Here is a 21917-nt window from a genome sequence, read left to right on the forward strand (position 1 = left end):
AGTTTTCAAATATATGCCACAAATGCAAGCAAAATCTAGTGTTACTCCTAGCTTACTTATCCTATGCTAAGATATTTAACACTTCAAAGCTCGGAAAATATATGTATTTGCTAAAATGTCCAAAAAAGAGAGAGTGATTACAAGACCATTTATAGTTTTTGGACAGAGTAACTGTCACTGTTGATAATTATTACTTGCATTCACCACATTTATAATGTGCAAAGAGCTCTTTCATAAAATGCTTTAAAACTAAATCTTTATTTATTCTGTAAATAGACATGCTCCTGTGTTAGGTACCCATAATGAGCTGCCCAGTCACTTTTTAGAGGGGGGCAGTATTTAAATTATGTAAGTAAGTAAATAAATACTATATTTCAGTCTTAATCTTTGTGCAACGCATCTGTATCGTATGCATGAATGTAACTGACAGATAAGAAACCTAGCTGTTGGATTTATAAATAGAAATTAACCATCTTCTTTTAAACTTTACATTTCACTGATAATTTTTCTAAAAATTCTTAGTTTGCATAGCAAGCTTCTTCAGTGTGATCTGCCATGTAAAGGGAGTACGTTTCTCCTGGCCGGGTTTATCATTTTTAAAAGATATTCTATAAACCAGGGGTCTTCAAACTTGGCCCTTTTATGACTTGTGGACTTCAACTCCCAGAATTCCTCAGCCAGGCATGCCTGGCTGAGGAATTCTGGGAGTTGAAGTCCACAAGTCATAAAAGGGCCAAGTTTGAAGACCCCTGCTATAAACCAAAACGGGCGCTTCTCATCCCAGCACGCTCCGATTTTGATCTTCTTGATATGACGGCGTAAAACGTAAGGGCGGAACTCGTCTAGACTTCTGCAACAAGGACAGTTCGAAGCTTTGCCACTACCGAGATGGCGCTAGTACTTCCTTCGTCGGCGGTACCACTTCCGCTCTCGCTCTCTCTCGCTCTCGCTCTCTCTGGCTATGGCCGCAGCGGGACTATCCGATGCCGAGTTGCGGGCAGAACTGCTGTCCCTTGGCTACCAGCCGGGCCCGATTACCGATTCAACCCGTAAACTTTACTCCAAGAAACTCACCCGTCTGCGGGCTGAGGTGGCGGCCGGACTTAGGAGCCGCATCAGCTCCAGAGCGGTCCCTCCGAGCCCAAGTAGCTCCGTGAGGCCCGCAGCGGCCGCCCAGATTGGCCCCAGAGCGACTCCCCGGGCCCCCATCTTGGTTAGGAGGGAGAGCGAGGACGAGGAGAGCGAGAGCGAGGACGAAGAGGAGAGGAACGACTACGAGTCGTCGCGCAGGGAGGGAGCGACAGGGGGTAGAAGGCTTGCTGAGAGGAACCATTGGCCGACAGAGACTACTTTAACTCCGGAGAGGATCCACTTGCCGGCTAGAGAGGTGGATTCACCTAGCAGCCCCTGGAGGCCAAGTACTGGATTCGCTTCAAAAAGAACCCAGTTAGAGGCTGATGAGGGCTTTATATCCCCCTATCAGAGGGGGACAGTGGCAGGTAGATTAACTTCTAGTGCCCCGTGGAGACCAGCTCCCTCCAGCGAAGGTTTAAGCTCTGGCAAGTGGTGGGAAAAGGAGCAGAGCCTGAACCCCGGCTCTTCTTGGAAATCGAGGACAGGAGAAAGCACTGGAGGGCTGAGTAATTGGGGCTGTTACACAAGCCAGAGATGGACATCTCCCAGCCCCTCTGTAACGGAGAGAAACGGAGAAGAATTAACCTATAGGCTGCCAAGAGGAGGAGAGAAAGAAGGAGCTTCCAGAAGTACCAAAACGGTCTTGGGGACAAGAGCAGAAAGAGATTTAAGTTTTGGCACCCGTTGGGACGGGACTCAACAATATGTAGGTCAAAAATATCAAGGTCGGAGCCCTGGAAAAAAGGGCAAAAGTCTAGAATTTTATTTGTCCTGGTTCCTGTGGGTGGCAACTTTAGTGCTAGTGGTAATTTTCTTGGGCATCCTTTGGGTCAAGATGATGGGACCTGCTCAGCTGGAAGAGTCCATGGAGAATTGTACGTGTAGTATTTAACTCTCTTGTAAAGATACTTTGTCTCGTTTTTTTTCCCAGTCTCAATTCTATCTTCCTCCTTGCATCATAGTTTCATTGTTCCATTTATGGTTATACTGCATTTACAAGTAAAATTGGCTTCAGACCTTTCAAGGCTAATAATGAATATGAGCTATGATGTTAGGGTTTTTTCACAGAACATTAGCTTAGAATGACCTTCCTATTTATTATACCAATTATTTTAGAGACTTTCTGTTATCATTTTAAGAGCTTAATATGTGTGCTTACCCATATTACTTCAAGCAGACTGCATAGGGAAGCAGAGTTTTAAGTAACTCTTATTGAATATTTGTTTCAGGATATCAAACCACTACTACAGAAATGTAATAATTACTTCAACAAAGAGTCCATGATTATTGAGCACACAGTAAGAGCACTTTGTTTTTGCAAAAGTTTTTAGGAAAAAGTGTACCTACTGCCCCTGTTTAAAGAAAAAAAACTAGCATTCATTTCCATTTTGCAAAAAATGCAAGATTGGGCCCTGGTGTCAATAAACCTATCTGTGGGGAGGCACCCACCCAGCAGGGGAGGAGGAATCAAGCACAAAGCTAGTCTAGAGTCATTGTGCAACCTTAAAAAGGAACCGGTCCTCCCTGAATCCCTTGGAATTTTATTTCATTGTTCCCAAGGGACACCTGCCAAATTGGGAAGATCCCTGTATTATAAGCAGAATATAATAAAACAGCTTGAACTATATATGTGGGCTTGGCTGTTCACAGCTGACACTGTCTCAGTAATCAACTAATGTGGGTATTAGTACATTTATGACTGGACAAGCTGTAAGCTTTTGTTAATGCAATATACATATTTTTCTTACAGTAGGATAAGTTTGTCAAAAATTATGTTTTAAGACATAAAAATTCAAGAATTGAAATTGAAATTGCATTTTTAATGTGATCCCAGATAACCTTCTAAGTAAGTGACTGTCCTTATTTTGACATGAATACAGAATATGACTTGCTTACTATCATTGGTATGTGAATAGTTTCCTTTAAATTAGTGGGATTATTTAAAGTTTTAAGATTCCACAAGGCCAATTCAGTAGAATGGCCATTTTCAAGAAACATGTCAAATTCACACGTACTGTTAAAAATTAGGAATAATATCTATTTTGTATATGCTTTGGCAAGTAACTTAATTATTTATTTTCATTCACAGTAAAGCTGTTGACCGTGGATTGTGAAAAAAGCACAGATGTTGTAAGTTAAGAGTCATTGAAATTTAATCCTTAACCATGGTGTGTTTGTCCCTTAATATTAGGGATGAAAGTATAAATAAGCCTGTTTCATATTCCACATATAATTTAATAATTAATTGATATGGGAATTAAATTATTTTTGTCAGGTTGATATAAAGAACCATTCAAACACTATAAATCTAGTTCTGCAGAGTGAGATCCTTGTCTTTATATAAATATGCTTTAATAATTTATAAAAACAATAAGATTTTTGTCAAGGATTTTATCAGTTTCTTTTCAAAGCAAGCTAAAATAGAGTTGGCAGTCTTAATATCTGTTGTTTGTGGCTGTAGTTCCAAGTTAGTCCACAGTACATAGCTGAAAAAGACAAATCCCAATATAGAATTGTATTTAAATGGCTAACTCTGTAATTTTGTAATATGCCTAAACTGTATTTTTTTAGGTTCAATCTTGTACAGTATTTGCACTTTGGAATGGACCAATACATACTAAACGTATTTCCTATTACCATGCAAAATAATTCAATAAGAGCTATTTACTGTTGTTTTCCTCCTCCTCCTCCTCCTTTTTCAGTACTGTCAGGAAAAACAAGAAGAAATTACAACAACCATATTGTATGAGTTGTACAACTATCTTGCAATTCAAGCTGGTAAGTTCTGATCAATCAGTATGAAAATGATTATTTCTATCAATTGGGATATTTTCAGATTAAATATAAATACACTTTTATATTTATATTTATAATACACTATATATATTATATATAGTGAAGACACTCTTATTTGAACAAGCCGGCCTGGCCTGATGGGGGATGGGTTGGGTTTTTAATGATCATTTTTAATATCTGTGTTTACTGTTTTTAGTTGGGCATATGTTTAATTTTCTTTTAACTTTTGTATTTTTGTATTTTTTTATATATCTGCCCTGTTCACCGCCCTGAGTCCTTCGGGAGAAGGGCGGTATATAAATAAAATTATTATTATTATTATATGTGGTGAATATAAGGCATGATAGATCAGGCTTTAAAGCAGCACTCTGCTTCTATAATGATCATCTGTATATCTACTAGAATATAGGACATAATGCAACCGGATCCCCACATTTGCTTGGATTAATTGGAATTAAGAGAGATACTGCTTGGAGTGCTAAAAGTAATAAAGAGCTGTTCTGACTTAGAATCAATGATACCATTTTTATTTGAATCCCAGGTTAAAGCTACCCAAGATGGCAGCCTTGGCTAATATTTAATTATGTGCTAGGTAGAAAAGAACTTACTTTTATCCTTTCTAAATGTCCCACCATTTAGTGTCATTTTTCAGATGGTTATCTTTTTATACATACGATAAAAACTAATATGAACTTTTAAAAAGAGGAAAAAGAAGAAAACTAAAAGTGCAAGAAAAGAACAATGGAAAAGAAAATGATACAAAGTAGCTTCTGACCTTTACAGCAGTTATAAATATAGATCTAAATTTTATCTCTTACTCTGTGGTTACAACATAACATTTTTCATACTCTGTTTTTATATAATCATCAAATACTTAAGTTCATTTTTTGCAGTTTTACCTAAAAAGTCAATAAGGAATTTTCACCTAGCAGTAAACGTAGATATTGTCTTTTCTCTTGATCAAAGAAGTTAATTTAGCCATCCCAGCAAGATTCATCATCTTCACCAACCATTCCTCCTTTGTGGGTAGTGCTGAATCTTTTTATTTTTGTATGTACAATGATATTACTACAGTTACCATGTACAAAAACAAAGTTCATAAATTTTTCCAACTGTTTCGCCAATCACAAAAGAAAAACCTCTGTTCTCAATTGTATATTAATCTTTCAAATCCTCTGAAACTGTGTGTATTTGAATCCAAAATTTTCTAGCTTTTTACACATCCACCAAACAATATGAAATGTTCCTTACTGAGAGCTGAAGAAGCTTCTTGGATTAAAAACGAAACATCTTCAAAGAAAAACAAGAAAGTCCAGTTGCCTCGTGAAAAAGTATCTTTGAGGTCCCGTCTTGTTGTTCACATTTCTAGCATAAACGTGAAGTGCCTTTATATATTCTGGATAATTTTATGGTGACATATCAATTGTATGTCATTTTATAAATGTTCCCTTTAGGTTTATAACTTGGTATAAATTTCAGTCCTCTCAGCTACATATTTTACCATTGTTCCATCTTTATATTATAACCAAAGACTTTAATCCACTTTGTCATTCAGGCTTTCACTTGCTATTCTTGTTTCAAGTTTCACTAAACATTTGTACTTTTTAACAATTCCTTATAATTTGTACACAATTTTGTTTCAAACTCATTCTTATGGTGTTCAAAACCATAAATTCTTTTATCTACTTTAAATCTTTCTAGTAATAGTGAATAAGAGAACCATTAGCTAATATAACCTCTGCCACAGATAAGATAAGATAATCTTTATTGTCATTTTTTACTGTGGGCACAACAGCACACATCAAAAATGAAATTTAATTGCCCGCTGTTTTCCTTATTTAAACCTCTAGTATCTTGTGATAAGTTAACCATTTGTATTTGCCTATATTTCTTTTCTTCTTGTGCTAAGATCCACACAAGAGTGCAACCTGGGTTTATATCTGTTCCATATTCTCAATAGGGCAAATCTAACGTAATTATTTTTAAGATCCACATTAACCTTGTTAACCACAGAAATCCATCCCACTCAGATCTCAGGTCATGTCCTTCCAAAAAGTCCAGGTCCAATTCATGTTTATCATAATAATAGCCAGATATTTTACCTTTTTATCAATCTTAAAACCCTTTCTAGTCATCTGCTTGATCATTACATCTTTTGTTGTTAGTTGCGAAGTCGTGTCCAATCCATCGTGACCCCATGGACAACGTTCCTCCAGGCCTTCCTGTCCTCTATCATCTTCTGGAGTCCATTTAAACTCACGCTACTGCTTCAGTGACTCCATCCAGCCACCTCATTCTCTGTCATCCCCTACTTCTCTTGCCCTCAACCTTTCCCAGCATTAGGCTCTTCTCCAGTGAGTCCTTCCTTCTCATTAGGTGGCCAAAGTATTTGAGTTTCAACTTCAGGATCTGACCTTCTAAAGAGCAGTCAGGGTTGATCTCCTCTAGGACTGACCGGTTTGATCACCTTGCAGTCCAAGGGACTCGCAGGAGTCTTCTCCAGCACCATAGTTCAAAGGCCTCAATTCTTTGGCGCTCAGCCTTTCTTATGGTCCAACTTTCACAGCCATACATTGCAACTGGGAAGACCATAGCCTTGACTATACACACTTTTCTTGGCAGGGTAATGTCTCTGCTTTTTAGTGTCCTATCTAGATTTGCCATGGCTTTCCTCCCCAGGAGCAAGCGTCTTTTAATTTCTTGGCTGCAGTCCCTATCTGCAGTGATCTTGGAGCCCAGGAAAATAAAATCTGTCACTACCTCCATTTCTTCCCCATCTATTTGCCAGGAATTGAGAGGGCTGGATGCCATGATCTTGGTTTTCCATTACATCTTTATCTTTTGTTTATTAATCATAAAACCTGATAATGCACCAAATTCTTTTAATTTGCACATTAATGTTTCAGTTCCCTTTAAAAGATCTTCCAGGGCCAACTCCAAGTTATCTGCAAAAGCCCTTAATGTATATGTATCTTTTTAAAATCTTTACTCTCACAGTCCTCGCAACTTATATCTTTATTCAGTATTTCAAAAATAAAAATAAACAAGAAAGCAGACTGTGGGCATTCCTGTCTTGTTCCTTTTTTTGTATCTCATAGTAAAGAGTATATTTACATTGTGAATTGTAAATTGATTTAGTCATTTTATAAAAAAAAAATTCCAAACTTTGAACAAGAAAACACAGTTGAAATTAAAAGAACTTCTCTGCTTTTATTATGTTGTTCCAAAATATTCAGCACATTTGTAACATAGTTCTTTAACTGTGTTTCTAAAGTTATAAAAGAGATTAAACTAGGAAAGGTGCCTGAACCAGATGGATTACCAGGTTCTTATTATAAATGTTTAGGGGATTAACTTTAAAACCTTTACAAAACATGATGAACTCTAGACCAGGGGTCAGCAACCTGAAACAGTGAAAGAGCCACTCGGAACCGGTTCCCTCACAAAAGGAAAATCTGGGAGCCGCAAAAAATGTGTGCACATGCACGTACATGCACGCATGTGCAGAACAGGGTTTGACTGAAGAGTGGAGCCAAGGTGAGATATGCACCTACCCTGCATATTTGAATTGATTGGTTGAACTTTTTTAGTCCCACTTTTTTTGGGGGGGACTGCACATGGCAGAGGACTGGGAGCCGCAGGAGAAGGCTGAAAGAGCCGCATGCGGCTCTGGAGCCGCGGGTTGCAGACCTGTGCTCTAGACCATATCTTGATGTAAAGATTTTTATTTTTTTAGCTTAGAATAACTTTTTTGATTGTAACAACCCATATACTTCGTTTCTTTCAGGCTTATTCACAGGCTTATTCATTTTTCTCTGTCTATGTTCCTTCTAATCTGCATTGTAGAACTGTGTCTTCTTGGTAAATGTTTTCTTGTAAAAATGAAAATTACTTTTAGGTAATGTGTTTTTCTGTATTTAAAAATGTCCTAGCTGCCCTAGGTTGAAATCCTATGCACAATTGGACTAAGTCCAAAGAAGCATGCTTAGGGAGGGTGCCTCAAGGATTTGGTAAAAATAAATTTGATTCCATTTCTCTCTTCTACTCCATAATCCTCAAGTACATACTATAGAAAGAAAAGGGAATTGCGAAAGGAAAAAAGTAAAAAAAAACATTATTTTTATTGTTTTAGACTTCTCTTTTAGAACATGTGTTTTACAGAAAACATTACTTATTTTTCCATTCCTCTAGTAGTATTTCCTTAGATGATGATTTACATGAGAATATTGATTTATTTTGCTAGGCCATATATACATACATATATGCATACATACATACATACATACATAAGCATATGATCTACAGATGTACTTCTGACCAATTATACAAGTGATGCAATGGAAACTCTTGACTCAGACTTTTTATATTTAGCAGATTTCATAATAGTCCAAAGCTGAGTTCTTTCCATCTGGGTAACATTTTTTTTCCTTTTTCCTAGGCAATTTTGAGTGTGGCAATCCTGAGAATTTAGAAAGTAAATGCATACCATTTAGTGTGGCCAAGGACTATATAGAGGTAAGGAGTACTGGAATATATATATTTTCTTTGTAATCGTCTCTAAATGCTTTCATTTGATTGTGCCACCTTACCCCCCGCATCAGTTTCTATGGTTTTCCCCTAAACCAGAGGGCCCCCCAACCTTTTGGGCACCAGGGACTGGTTCTGTGGAAAGAGGTTTTGTTTGCTGCCTGCATCTCATCGATGGGGCTTTGATTGTTTACGTGAACCAGTTTCTGGCATGCTGCAGCCCGGTGCCAGTCCACGGACCAGAGGTTGGGGACCCCTGCTCTAAGCCATTTCTTTTCAGTTTCTTTCTTTGAGAAGCCCAAATAATGTGTCTGCCCTTATTTGCTCTTCTTTTTCCCTTGAGAAGCCAAATAATTCCTATATTTTAGAGCAGCTAGTATTTATCTATTTCTGTTTCCTTTTTTTTAGTTTTTAGTAATATCTATAGCTAAAAATATTACACTTACATAAAATCACTGCAATGTATCTTGTGGTTATAAAATTGTATAAAACATATACCATTGTACATTTATAGAAATGCATACCATTTCAGACAAATGGTTGTCCAATCTCTTCTTTAAAAACTTCCAGTGTTAGAGCATTCACAGCTTCTGGAGGCAAGTTGTTCCACTGATTTAATTGTTCCAACTGTGAGGAAATTTCTTCTTAGTTCTAGGTTGCTTTTTTCCTTATATTATCCTTATTTTCTTGAGGGCAAACTATAAAATAATAATGTATAAGAATAATAATAGTAGTATTTCATTAATAGATTAATGTAGATCAGACATGTCAAACACAAGGCCCGGGGGCCAGATCCGGCCCGCGAAGTGGTTTCATGCGGCCCACGAAGCCGTCCTGGAAACAGTGAGGGAACGGCCCCCACTGCCTTGACCCTGGCCCAGAGACCCTCCTCCTGCCAGAGACCCTCAGATCTGTCCCACTCCTGCCCAGGCCCCCATAGGCACCCTTGATGCGAACGATGTAGAGCTGGCCACACCCACCCAGTAGGCCATACACACTTTAGCCACGCCCACCCAGTAGGCCACGCCTACCCAGGCCACACCCACCCGGCCCCCTGAGGGCAACCGCAATGCTGATGCGGCCCTCAATGAAATTGAGTTTGACACCCCTGATGTAGATGATCTTAAATTTGTGGGCATGCTTTCTTACAGAATACAACTGGCTATTCAATAAAAAAAATTGAAGATGCAATACAGTGGTTATTAGACACTGATAAGGATTCAGGAATTTGGTAAGTGATTAAGGACAATTGGTTCTAAATATACAAGAATCCCTTGAAACCTGGTAACACAATTGCTCCATTTTCTATAAAGCTTAAAGCATTGAAATGGTTTGAAATATAAGAGGGTTTTTTTCTCTGTAAAGGTTTATGTTTCCTAGAATTTGTCAAACTCTGGCACTAGATGACACTTATTTTAGATGAACATTAATATTGCCTGCATATGTTGAAACCCATCAAATTACCTGCCTCGATTTGTGAAAATATGAATTATCAAGCATCTGGAATGACACAATTTGATGGTGGGTAGTCTGCTGTTTGATAGAACATAAAATGTAAAGATTTTGGTAAGAATGGTTAAGTGGCAGCTTAAGCAATGTAGCTTAGCTTATTTAAGCTTTAGTTAACAGGTAAATCTGTTTCCTTTCCCAATTTTGAACCAATCAGTGGTTCCGTGTCCAGTTCTCACTGAACTCTGAATTAGGAATTTGCTAATCTTGGATCTCCTTAGGCTTGTCATAGAATTGTTGCAAGTAATTATACATGAAGGGCTTTTAATTGCTCTGAAGTATATAAATGCTAAGTATTATTTTTAGGTCTATCACATAATTAGACAAATCCAAATTTGTATAAAATGAAATGAAAGTAATGAAATAGAAAACTTTACTTCACTTTCAGATGATAATCCCTGCTACTATAGACATTATTTTAAAAGACATTCTGCAACAGAAAACCTTTTCAAAGATGGTATCTATTACTTGTCTTCCTTGGTGAAAAAATAATATTAAAAAAAAATTAAAATAGCACTGCCTAGTTAATCATGTACAAGTTGTCAATTGATCAAAGATTTCTGACAATTTATTAATCTAACCAATTAATCCAACATTGCTATGCTAATTATTATTTTTAGTCGTCATTTTCATAGACTGCTTTATTATGATGTGCCAGACATTTGAAAACTGCGAGCTAAATTTCTGCATAATAAATTATTCATTAAAACATATATTTAACAGTTAAAATATACTGACCATATGCCATTCTTTAATTTAAAAACTCATCAGATCATGTTATATAATCTAGATCTCATTGTATTAGAAATAAAAATCTGAAACTCTGAAAAGATTCCCAACACCCTTCCTGTCTGCACTGAAGAAAAATTGAAAGAAATGTTGGATTTGTAGAGACAATATTTGCTTTATGCATCTGAACTGTTAATAGCTATGATAAAAATATTTTCCATATGTTTGGCTAAAATGGCAAAGTTGTACTCCTATAGCTTTCCTGCATAGGAAAGCGAAGCCTGATTGGGTCAGTTCTCTCAATGAGTGAAGAAATTTTACAGACATAAATCAATATAGGACCCATTCACGGACTGTTGACTGTAGAGGTGGGAAAGATTTGCATTGCATATTGCACTGGTGAGGGCAAAATCATGAAGCACTCTTCTCAGATTCTTACAACGTGGAGGTTATTATGGGATCACATGAACCTGTCTTATGTTGTCTGAAATACCAGTAGTTGGATACGTAAAAACATTTTTGGAATAAAAATATATTTTCTGATTTTATATGTAAAATCAGGCATATTCCAATTCCCTGTTTTCTGCTCTTCATTTTTAGTATTTAATGCTTAATACCTCGGCTTAATTTTTTTTCTTTAAAAGTAGTTGGAATATGAATATAGTTAAGTATGGTTTCATATGGACAGATTTATGGAGATTTCCTGGAGATACTCCATTTACTTATGTGGGGTAGTTCATATCTTACAAATGGGCTACAAATTAAAAACTGGACGGTCTCAACAGCATGTTCTGAGAGCATTCTCACTGGCATGCTTAATGACATCCTTGCTGACTTGAATTAATTATCCGTGAACCAGCATATTCCCTTTGTGTTTGAAGTTTATGGGCTGTACAATTGTATCTAGAGACTAAATATTATTCTGTGCAAAGCACCCTTAAGTTTTGCTTAGTCTTAAAGAAAGTATCTCTGAGTGCCTATTATATATTTATAAGGACTTTTTGCCTGTCTCATCCTAATATTATATTCTCTTGAACTATGAAGGAGATATCAAGATCTACTCAATAGAGAGGGGGAGCCCACCTGAATACTTAGTTCTCAGATGCAGATGAGTTGTTTGAAAGCATATTAATTTTATTGAGCAAGAAAAACGGATAGTAGCAATGTGAAGTGCATCCTTTTGCAGTTATTTGGGTACAAGTCAGCAAGTGTAAAATTCCTTTCTTTGTGCTAAAAATGCTTTCTTTGGAAATGTGAATTTGAAACTGCTTAGAAAAGTTGCGATTGAAGCTCATAACTTTTTTAATTAGATTCGCCATTCTAATTTCAACTTGCTATCATTGTAGAATTAATTTGTTTGTAGAGGCATGATTTTATGCCTTTTATACTAGATTTACTTGTTTGCTTATTTATATATTAAACATATTTACATGACCACCAATCTACCAAAGGAATTATTGTTAAATCTGCTTAACAATAATTGCTTCAGTTCTCACAAAATAATTACTCTTAATTCTTAGGCTCTTTCAGACAAATCTCAAGTCACTTGGCATTCACTACTATAGCTCTAATTATGTAAAAAATAATTTACATTTGTGGTATTATGTACTAAATTCTTTAATGTAATCCTTCACTGAAGCAAAACGTCATATTTGTATATAGAAATTATTTACTTTTGTGTTTGTAGCAGTGTTGATGTCCATTTGATTTCTATCAGAAAGTTTGTTCAGAATTCTAAGTTGGCAGAGTCCAAATGTTAAGGCTATAAATGTAGTGGTTTGAAAGTGATCATCAGAGTACATAGCTGTAGTTCCCTAGTTTTTATCACATATCAGTATTAATGTCTTAGCATTGTTAGTTTTGTCCAATCTATGGAATTGTTAGTATACGTGAAACTTCAGCAATTGCAAAATTCTTCTCTTCCTTAATCTCATTATTTAATTCTTGGCTGTAATGTAAAATAAGTTTGTTACATTTCTCCATTCTTTGTGAAGAATCCCTCCTGTTACACACTATTCCATTAGGAGCTTGCTTAGAATGGCTGGTAAAATGGAATTGTATAATTAAGATTTGCTTCATATTATAGGTTATAGTTTCAAAAAACAAAATATGCTCACTACCACTTTGCTCACCATAATTAAGAATTCCATCAACATTTACAGAGATTAAGCTACCAGAACGGGTTCAATGTGAAAATAAGAATGTACAGCATTTTAAAAACCTGTTGCTAATTTGTCAGTAAATGCATGAATTTACTAAATGGCACTCTGTTATGAGCAAATATGTAGCAGGGCTTATCTACATATTCAGATTTTTAGTAGGTAATGAATCAAATAAGTAAAACTGATGAAAAGTGCCAGCTTGAGAACACATTAGTCTCGCCTATGATTTAGACAACAGATTTTCATGTATAACTTACAGTTCTGGTATAACATCAATTAGCTATCCAAAACATGGTCATCTGGATTGGTTGGTTAATACTTGTTCACAAGAAATTGGAAACTGGGACTTCTACTTCATTTCTCAAATTCTAATTGAGGTAGTTAGTGCTTGCTTAGCTACCATTTGTTCCACAACTGTTTGAAGTTACAACAGCATTGAACAAGGGGCAGTCCACAAAGTTGCAACTGTCAAAGTGTCCCCATGGTCACAATTAAGGCACTTAGTAACTGGTAGCAAAGTTGCAGTGTCCTGTGGTCATACAATTGCTATTTGTGACCTTCCAAAGTCAGTGTGGAAGCCAGCAAGAAGTTGCAAGTTACAGCCACGTGACATCACACGTAGCAACCAAGCATGATTTGATTAATAGCTGCACCTGTATTGCCATCATAAGTTGACATGGTCATGTGAGTGAGTTTCTGGTCCCAGTTACAATAATTAACTGTGGACTACCTGGTTATTTTTTTTAAAAAAAAATGGAATATTTTCTTCAAAGAAACAGCCTGGCATGAACCCTGTTTACTTTTTGTGCAGTGACTGTGAGGGTCCCATTTAAAAAACGTAATATCTTATATGCTGAGAAAAACTTATGAGGAGGCCTTTTTTTGCTAGGTGACATTGCTGTGTTACTGCTTTCCAAAGCCATATCAAACACAATATTTAGAAGCAAACAATGAAATGTTCTTATAGAGGTTACAGTTAGTCTGTACAACCCAGTCTTTCAAAACTTTGAAAAGTGAGAAACCTCAACATTTTTATAATTTTGATTACTATGACTCATTAGGGTTTGCTTGTGTTGTTGTTTTTTTTTTTGCATTGTTCAAAAGGGATCTTTTTTTCTGTCTCTCAGGTTACAGGGCAAAGAGCCTTTAGAACCAGTAACCACTGTGAAGCAAGTGGTATGTCTTGAATCTGCTCGTCCCCGGATGGGGTTAGGCTGCCGATTTCATCGGGCACTATACACGGCAGTTACAAACTTATTTATATTCTTTTGGAGTAAGTTTGCTGGGGGCTGAGGTGGCGGGAGAAATGTGTTGCTGCTAGTCTATGCGCATCTTATGCAATTCAAGACCTTAAAAATTTGGACAGTGAAAGCGGTTACTAAAAATTCTGGATAATTAGTCTTGTGATCTAATATCACAAAGCAGGCTAATAAATTGTTTCCTCTATTATGTAAAAAAAATCAAGGGTTTCTATGTGTCCTGTGCACCGCCACTTTACAATTTTTGTTCAAGTGTTTGTAACAGAATGGATTCTCTTCCCCATCTTATCAGACAGTGTCAAGACCTGTTATTTTTCTTATTAGCTGAATATTTATTATTCTGAATCATGTATTAGGATGGCAATCCAGAGAAGGTTAAACAATTCTAGCATATTCACAAGAAGGTGAATTTCTTACAAAGATTCCCTACAGAGGAAATGATAGCAAAAATAAGGAGACATTATCACTACTCTTAATGTTAAGTTTCAACCCAACTTTTGCACTCTCCTTCTTCACCCGCAGCAAGAGGTTCTTCAGTTCTTCTTCACTTTCTGCCATTAGAGTGGTATCATCTGCATATCTTAGGTTGTTGATATTTCTTCCGGCAATCTTAATTCCAACTTTTGATTCATTAAGAATTTATTAACATTAAGAAAACCAAGATCATGGCATCCGGACCTCTCAATTCCTGGCAAATAGATGAGGAAGAAATGGAGGTAGTGACAGATTTTATTTTCCTGGGCTCCAAGATCACTGCAGATGCAGACTGTAGCCAAGAAATTAAAAGACGCTCCTCGGGAGGAAAGCCATGACAAATCTAGACCGCACACTAAAAAGCAGAGACATCACCCTGTCAGCAAAAGTGCGTATAGTCAAGGCTATGGTCTTCCCCGTTGCAATGTATGGCAGTGAAAGTTGGACCATAAGAAAGGCCGAGGGCCAAAGAATTGAGGCCTTTGAACTATGGTGCTGGAGAAGACTCCTGCGAGTCCCTTGGACTGCAAGGCAATCAAACCGGTCAGTCCTAGAGGAGATCAACCCTGACTGCTCTTTAGAAGGCCAGATCCTGAAGCTAAAACTCAAATACTTTGGCCACCTAATGAGAAGGAAGGACTCACTGGAGAAGAGCCTAATGCTGGGAAAGATTGAGGGCAAGAGAGGAAGGGGACGACAGAGAATGAGGTGGCTGGATGGAGTCACTGAAGCAGTAGGCGTGAGCTTAAATGGACTCCAGAAGATAGTAGAGGACAGGAAGGTCTGGAGGAACATTGTCCATAGGGTTGCGATGGGTCGGACACGACTTTGCAGCTAACAACAACAACATCACTACTCTGGTTTTGGAACTGCATTATGCCATAATGAAAATAGCTTTGGAGTACATGTTGTGAAAAAGCTGGGGTTCAGATTTCCCCTTAGTTTTGAAACTTGTGACTTAGTTTTGAAGTCAATTTTAATAAAATGAATAATCTCATGTTCACTGCTTTAATTATACAATTAGAAGGATGTAGATGTAATTAGACCTTTGTAAAAGCATAAACATTCACAACAACATGTAATCGCTGCAGCAAACCAAGCTGTGAAGTTTATAGCATTTTAAAGGCTAACAAATTTGGTATGGTATAAACTTTAGGGCATTATAATTCACTTCAGTTAGATTCAAAATGCATGTTTCTTGCAATAATAAATGTGTTAGGTGCTACAAGATTCTTTATTAATTTAAGTATGTACTATATGTACACGGTGAGAGAAATGCAACCGCAGCTACTAAAGCTATTTTTTGTTTTTGAGAAGTGGTCAGGTTTTATGAAATCTACAAGTAATAAAAAAAACTTTATAGATATTTGGCAGCTGTCAAGAAGCACCTCACTATAAAATACGATTGTCTTAAGCAGAGTGCATAGATAAGACATGGCAACAGATTCTTTTCTCAAAATCTTATATTCAAAGCAGCTCATTTGTTTTCGAAAAATCTCATCTTCGTCCTTCCTCTCACAGGTTTAGCTTTCCTTTGGGGGATTCTGATTCTTCTGAAATATTATTGGCGGAAAAGGGAAGAACAAGAGCAGGCCATGTATGAGATGGTGCAGAAAATCATAGGTAATGTTCTTAGATTTGTGTGTGTGTGTGTGTGTGTGTGTGTGTGTGTGTGTGTGTGTGTGTGTAGTACTCTTAGTTTCATGTTCAATACATGTTTTCCTGATTACTTATGAATTGTTCATAGATGCTGTCCAAAGTCACTACAAAGAGTGGGAGCAGAATCTGGAACGATACCCATATGTTGGCATCCTTCATATCAGAGATACACTCATCCCACCACAGGATAGGTGAGCTTTTCTTCATTTTATTCAGGGCGATTAATATATTCCTGCTGTAGATGTTGTAGACCCATAGAAGCAAACCAGTTGTATCTAGCAACCAACCAACTTGCTGACAATTTGCCAAAAATATTTGGCATACGTTAGAGCAGTTTTTATCTTCATATGTGATTAATAACTATTCTAATGATAGATAGTCATAATTGTATGTTTTTAAAAACTTCCTAAGAACAACTTCCTTCACTTCAGTTTCGTTCACTTCATAGGAAAAGACTTCCTTTCCTGTTTGACTAATGTTGAAAATGATTTGTATTGGTTATCCTAAAATTCTAATATTTTGATTGGTTGTACATGTAAGTTAAAAGTTTACAGGTTTATCTTGGATCAACCAACTTATAAAAGTTGGTTGATACCGCATTGATACTATCTTTTATGTGTTCCAAATCAGAGCATTTTATCACTCACTTCTCAGCTTTTTGTTAGCACTACATGAAATTATGAAACATATTTAAAAGATGGCACACATTCTTTATGCATACGTGTATGAGTTTAATTTTACAAAATCCATTCTCTCCCCGCCCCCAGGAGAAAAATGAAGCACATTTGGGATCGAGCAAAGGATTTTCTTGCCTCCAATGAATCACGGATTCAGACTGAATTGCACAGGGTCGCAGGAGAGGACATGCTGGTTTGGCGTTGGACACAACCATCTTATCTATCTGACTCTGATCATTAGCTGTCAGATGAGGCAAGGCTACGTTTCAACCCTGTGCAGAGCAACCGGCTAGGGGAAGATCCTGTCGTCCGTACTCAGGTGCACTCCAGACACTAGTTAATGCTTTTTTTAAAAAAAAAGAAATAGAAATGATTCTTCAGGGTAGCCATTTTCTGTAAGAGATGTAAACGTCGATGTGTTGGGACATATCCAATGTATACATATCTTCTCTAATATAATTATTTTTTAAAAAGAATCACTTTCTTAACTGAGAGCTGCCATTATCTTTTCTCTGATTGTACGGACCTCTGTTACTTGTACTGACACTGCTAAGTGGGAGGAGAGATGGGGCAAGCCTTTGGAGACAAATTGGGAAAATGGGGAGGAGGGGCTTTGCGCTTTTTTCTTAGGCAGTAGTAAGAGAACCTAAATAAACATGGCAAAATATTAAAGATTTTCACTTTATTTAAAGTGGCTTGGTGAAGAGCACTATAAAGCGACATATTCCTACTATAGAGAGAGATTAATTAGGGATACCTTCACAAACAGAAGGCTCTGTGATCAAGCATTTAGGCAATGCTTCCAGGACTGACAAACTCTTCTCTTTCGATATGATGGTGTGGATTTTGTACAGGTCACCTTGTTTGTCTCCAGGCTCATCTTTCTGCCAATTATTTTAATGAGAAAAAAACCTTGCAGCAAATCACCGTACACCTTTGCTGTAAAGACTGGAGAATTTGTGTAATGACATGCCACCAATGGCTCTAGATTCCTAATTTTTCTTAATAAATTTATCCTACTGTTCCACAGAAGTAGCTAGAATACATTTGTATTCATAATTATATATACATATATGGACACCTTGATAAATATTTGGTTGAGGATTTTGATGACTGTTGGCATTTTTTTTAACTAGCATGTTTTATTTGCAAATACTGGTGGTATTAGCTTTAAATTTGCTCTTCTCCTCCCCCTGCTGGCCAAGTTAAAACTTTTAGGGATGAAATTTGCAGTTAGCTATCTCTGCCTCCTGCTGAAATCAGCTGAAGTTTGATGCAGAGAAGATAAATTCCCGCCCCCGCCCCCCAAAAATTCACCAGGCAATCTTATTGGTTAAGTGGAAGAAAAAACTGAATTGCCCTGAATTTGTAGAATAGACTGTATATTCAAGCAAAGACATCTAGCAGATGTCTCTATGATATTAGCCATTTTAATACACATGCATACACTCTTCATGGGATAGAATGAAACAGATCCATGTTTTAAATATGTTTGTTATTTCTGCTGGTATGTGCAAAAACTTCCACAGTGCCTGCATCTTTATGGCTTTGAATACTAGATCTGCAGCCCCTTTGAAAAATGATTCAGATTTTGAGTGAGCTATTCCACTATTCATTAAAATACTCTTTTTTCCAGACTAGTATATGATTTCAGTCCTTAACAGAGATGTTTTACTTACACATAGACTGAAGCACTTCTTTGAATCATTTTCAAAGCGTGCACAGCCCTGTTAAGTACGCACACATTCATTATACTGTGGTATTTTACTATCTAACATCAAAGAGAAAATGCCAAACAAAATTTTCTATTGTTGATTAAACTGCTCATTTATTTTTATGTAAACAGGCTGGTGCTATTTATTAAATACTTGGTCTCTGTACCTTTTATCAAGGAAATAAAAAATTGGTACAAATAGGTCTGGCTGTTATTAATAATTGGAATCCTCCCTCAAAGAAGTTTAATTCCCTGGTTAGCATTTTTTAATGCTGTTTAAGTTCAGTTAATGCAGCAGTGGTACTGAGAATATATTTTTATACAATTGAAATGTATTGAGAATATAGGTCACTCATAACAATACTTATGCAAACTAAGAGCATAAAATAGAAGGACTGTCTTAAAACTTGTATTTCTTTAGCTTTTTTTTTCTCCCTTGTTACATGGGGGGTACTTTCTCAAGGTTTATGACATTATTTTCTTTTCCATGGTCTACAACAGGGGTGTCAAACTCAATTTCATTGAGGGCTGCATCAGCATTGCGGTTGCCCTCAAGGGGCCGGGTGGGTGTGGCCTGGGTGGGTGTGGCTAGAGTGCGTATGGCCTACTGGGTAGGCGTGGGCACCTCTACATCGTTCGCATCAAGGGGGCCTGGGCAGGAGTGGGACAGATCTGGGGGTCTCTGGCAGAAGGAGGGTCTCTGGGCCAGGGCCAAGGCAGTGGGGGCCATTCCCTCACTGTTTCCAGGATGGCTTTGCGGGCCGCATGAAGTCACTTCGCAGGCCGGATATGGCCCCCGGGCCTTGTGTTTGACATGTCTGGTCTACAATAATATAAGTGTGCATATTTGCCTAAACTAGTTTTCCAATATCTAAAGGGCTGCCACAAAGAAGAGGGGGTCAGCCTATTCTCCAAAGCACCTGAAGGCTGGTGCTTCAAGAAGCAGTGGATGCAAAGTGATTAAGGGGAGAGTCAATGTAGAACTAAGGAGAAATTTCCTGACAGAACAGAATCAGTGGAATGACTTCCCTCCAGAAGTTGTGGGTGCTCCATCACTGGATGTTTTAAGGAGAGATTGGACAACCATTTATCTGAAATGTTATAGGGTTTCCTGCTTGAGCAGGGCGTTGGACTAAAAGACCTCCAAAGTCTCTTCCAACTCTGTTACTCTTTTATTCTGAGACAACCTGTTGTTTTTCATTCCAGAGTACAGGAGACAGAATAATGGATATAGAAATTTAAGCCCAATGTTGTATTGTATTTAAGTCTAATATTGTTAGATTTTCACAGGGAAGGACTTAAATATTCCTCCAAAAGCAGACAAGTACTTACTAAATTGGGTAATATAAAACCTAAACCTAACTCTTATTCTTCTACAGGAAAAGAATCTCTTATCTTGGAGATGTGGTGCTCACATATACATGTGAGAATTCAAAATCTAATACATATGTAATTAAAAAGTGTTTAAAATTTATAGTAACACATGATCTAAAAGGACTATTTAAATGTTGGAAATATTTTATTTGATGATGATGATGGTCACACAGTCAGCCAGATGCTTATACTGAATTTGGCATTTCTTTCCACCTATTGAGTCTTACAAGGATCTAGGATAGGCAGATGTTTGAGGCAGGTGTTAAAAGTATTGTTACAAAATAAATATAAGCTTGTCTTTTGTAATCGACTGATGGCAACTTTGTCAGTGCTGATGCTGTTGAAGTGGTGCTACAAATGTTTTGGAATTGCATCCAAGGTTCCTATGATTACTGGTACTATCTTTGCTTTTTTGCCACAGTCATTCTACTTCTAACTGTAGGTCTTTGTATTTTGTGATTTTCTCCAGTTCTTAGTGTTCTGTGCTGCTGTCTCCAAGTATTACAACATCTCTTTTTTGTCTTTTTTATTGGTGTGAAGTCTGGGGTGTTATGTGCTTATCTGTTTGCATTCTAAAGTCCCAGAGCAATTTAGCTTTTTTATTTTCTATCACTTTGTCTGTTTTATAGTTCCACCACTTCTTAACTGCAGTCAAATGGTATTTGTTGCAGATCTTCCAGTGCACCACTGTTGCTACTTTGTTAGCCAAAGCTTGTAATCAGTCTGTGTGGTCTTTTTGCAGCAGCTGCCTAGGCAGTCCACTGTTTCTTCAGCTTCTTTGCAGAGGAACTGCAAAGACAATACTGGCTTTATATGCCTTTATTCTTAAAGCTTGGTCTTGGACGGTCAGAATTAGCCCCTCTGTCTCCTCCTTCAACTTTCCTGCTCCTAGCCATTGCCAGAACTTTTTAACTTTCCCTGCGAGGTTGGTTTGTATGTTTCTTAATATGCTGACTATGTAATATTGCCGTATCTCTTTTCTGTTCTTCATTTAATCTTTCTTGTAACAGTTTGGTATCTCCAGTACTCATGGTATACTAACTCCAGCCTTCAGGGTATACTAACATCAGTGCATTTTCTTCACTATCCTTCATATACTCCTCCAATGCCCATTTTCCTTCTCCCATTATCTAGGATACTTGTAGCATACCATGCCCACCTAGTTTCCTTGGTAAGTAGAGTCTGTCAACATTGCTGTATGGAGGAAGTGCATAATTCATTGTCACTATTTTTTCTAGTCTTCCTATCCAGGCCTTTTAGTTCTGCTTGACTCCTATTCGCTGTTCTAGCTATGTATATAATAAATGTAATTGCCCAGGTATTAATTGCATTGATGGTATTTCCTCCACTGAGTTTGAATTTTAAAATCTTCTTGACTTTGTAGTCAGTCGGAAGGATGCCCAGTTATTTGTACTGATCGTCTCCATCCAGACTCTTAATGTTATCTCCTTAATCTCCATAAGGCATCTTGATTCTTTCAGTTTTCACTATTTTTCCCCTGTTGATGATGAGAGTGGCACATTTGTCCAGTCCAAACTACATTGCAATATCTTGGCTGCATATTTGGACAGCATTGAGCAGTAAATTCTATTTCTGATGGTCTTTATCCATACAGCTTCAGATAGCCATATAAAGGACATGGGATAGCCTGGCACATGTTTTTGATGATAGATGGCCATGGCCTGAGTTGTTCAATGTTGTTGACAGAGGAATCACTGCACTAATAAAACAGTAGTGGTACACTCTTTGGCTTTTTTTTCTTCTTTGTTGATTTTTCTTCTACAGCAGGGGTGTCAAACTGCCGGCCCGCAGGCCAGATGCATCACATGGAAGCCGCGACCACCCCATTGCCGGCAATGAAGAAAAAGCTCTGATACGTCACGCGATGTCACGTGACGTCGCC

At 37.4% G+C, this 21917-nt stretch overlaps 1 protein-coding gene across 1 annotated transcript; it reads left to right on the forward strand.

Annotated features, from left to right (window-relative positions):
• Positions 1 to 961: 961 nt before the first annotated feature.
• Positions 962 to 18854, forward strand: LEMD2 (LEM domain nuclear envelope protein 2; the record flags this gene model as incomplete). The annotated part of the gene is made up of 9 exons (XM_081323931.1): positions 962 to 2009; positions 3224 to 3264; positions 3837 to 3912; positions 8369 to 8445; positions 9609 to 9688; positions 13985 to 14130; positions 16112 to 16213; positions 16338 to 16440; positions 17017 to 18854. The coding sequence occupies 9 exons, from the start codon at positions 962 to 964 to the stop codon at positions 17165 to 17167; spliced, it is 1824 nt and encodes a 607-aa protein (XP_081180057.1). The 3' UTR covers positions 17168 to 18854.
• Positions 18855 to 21917: the final 3063 nt, after the last annotated feature.

The sequence above is a fragment of the Vipera berus genome (assembly GCF_964194415.1).
Source record: "Vipera berus genome assembly, chromosome: 3".
Lineage (NCBI taxonomy): Eukaryota > Metazoa > Chordata > Lepidosauria > Squamata > Viperidae > Vipera > Vipera berus.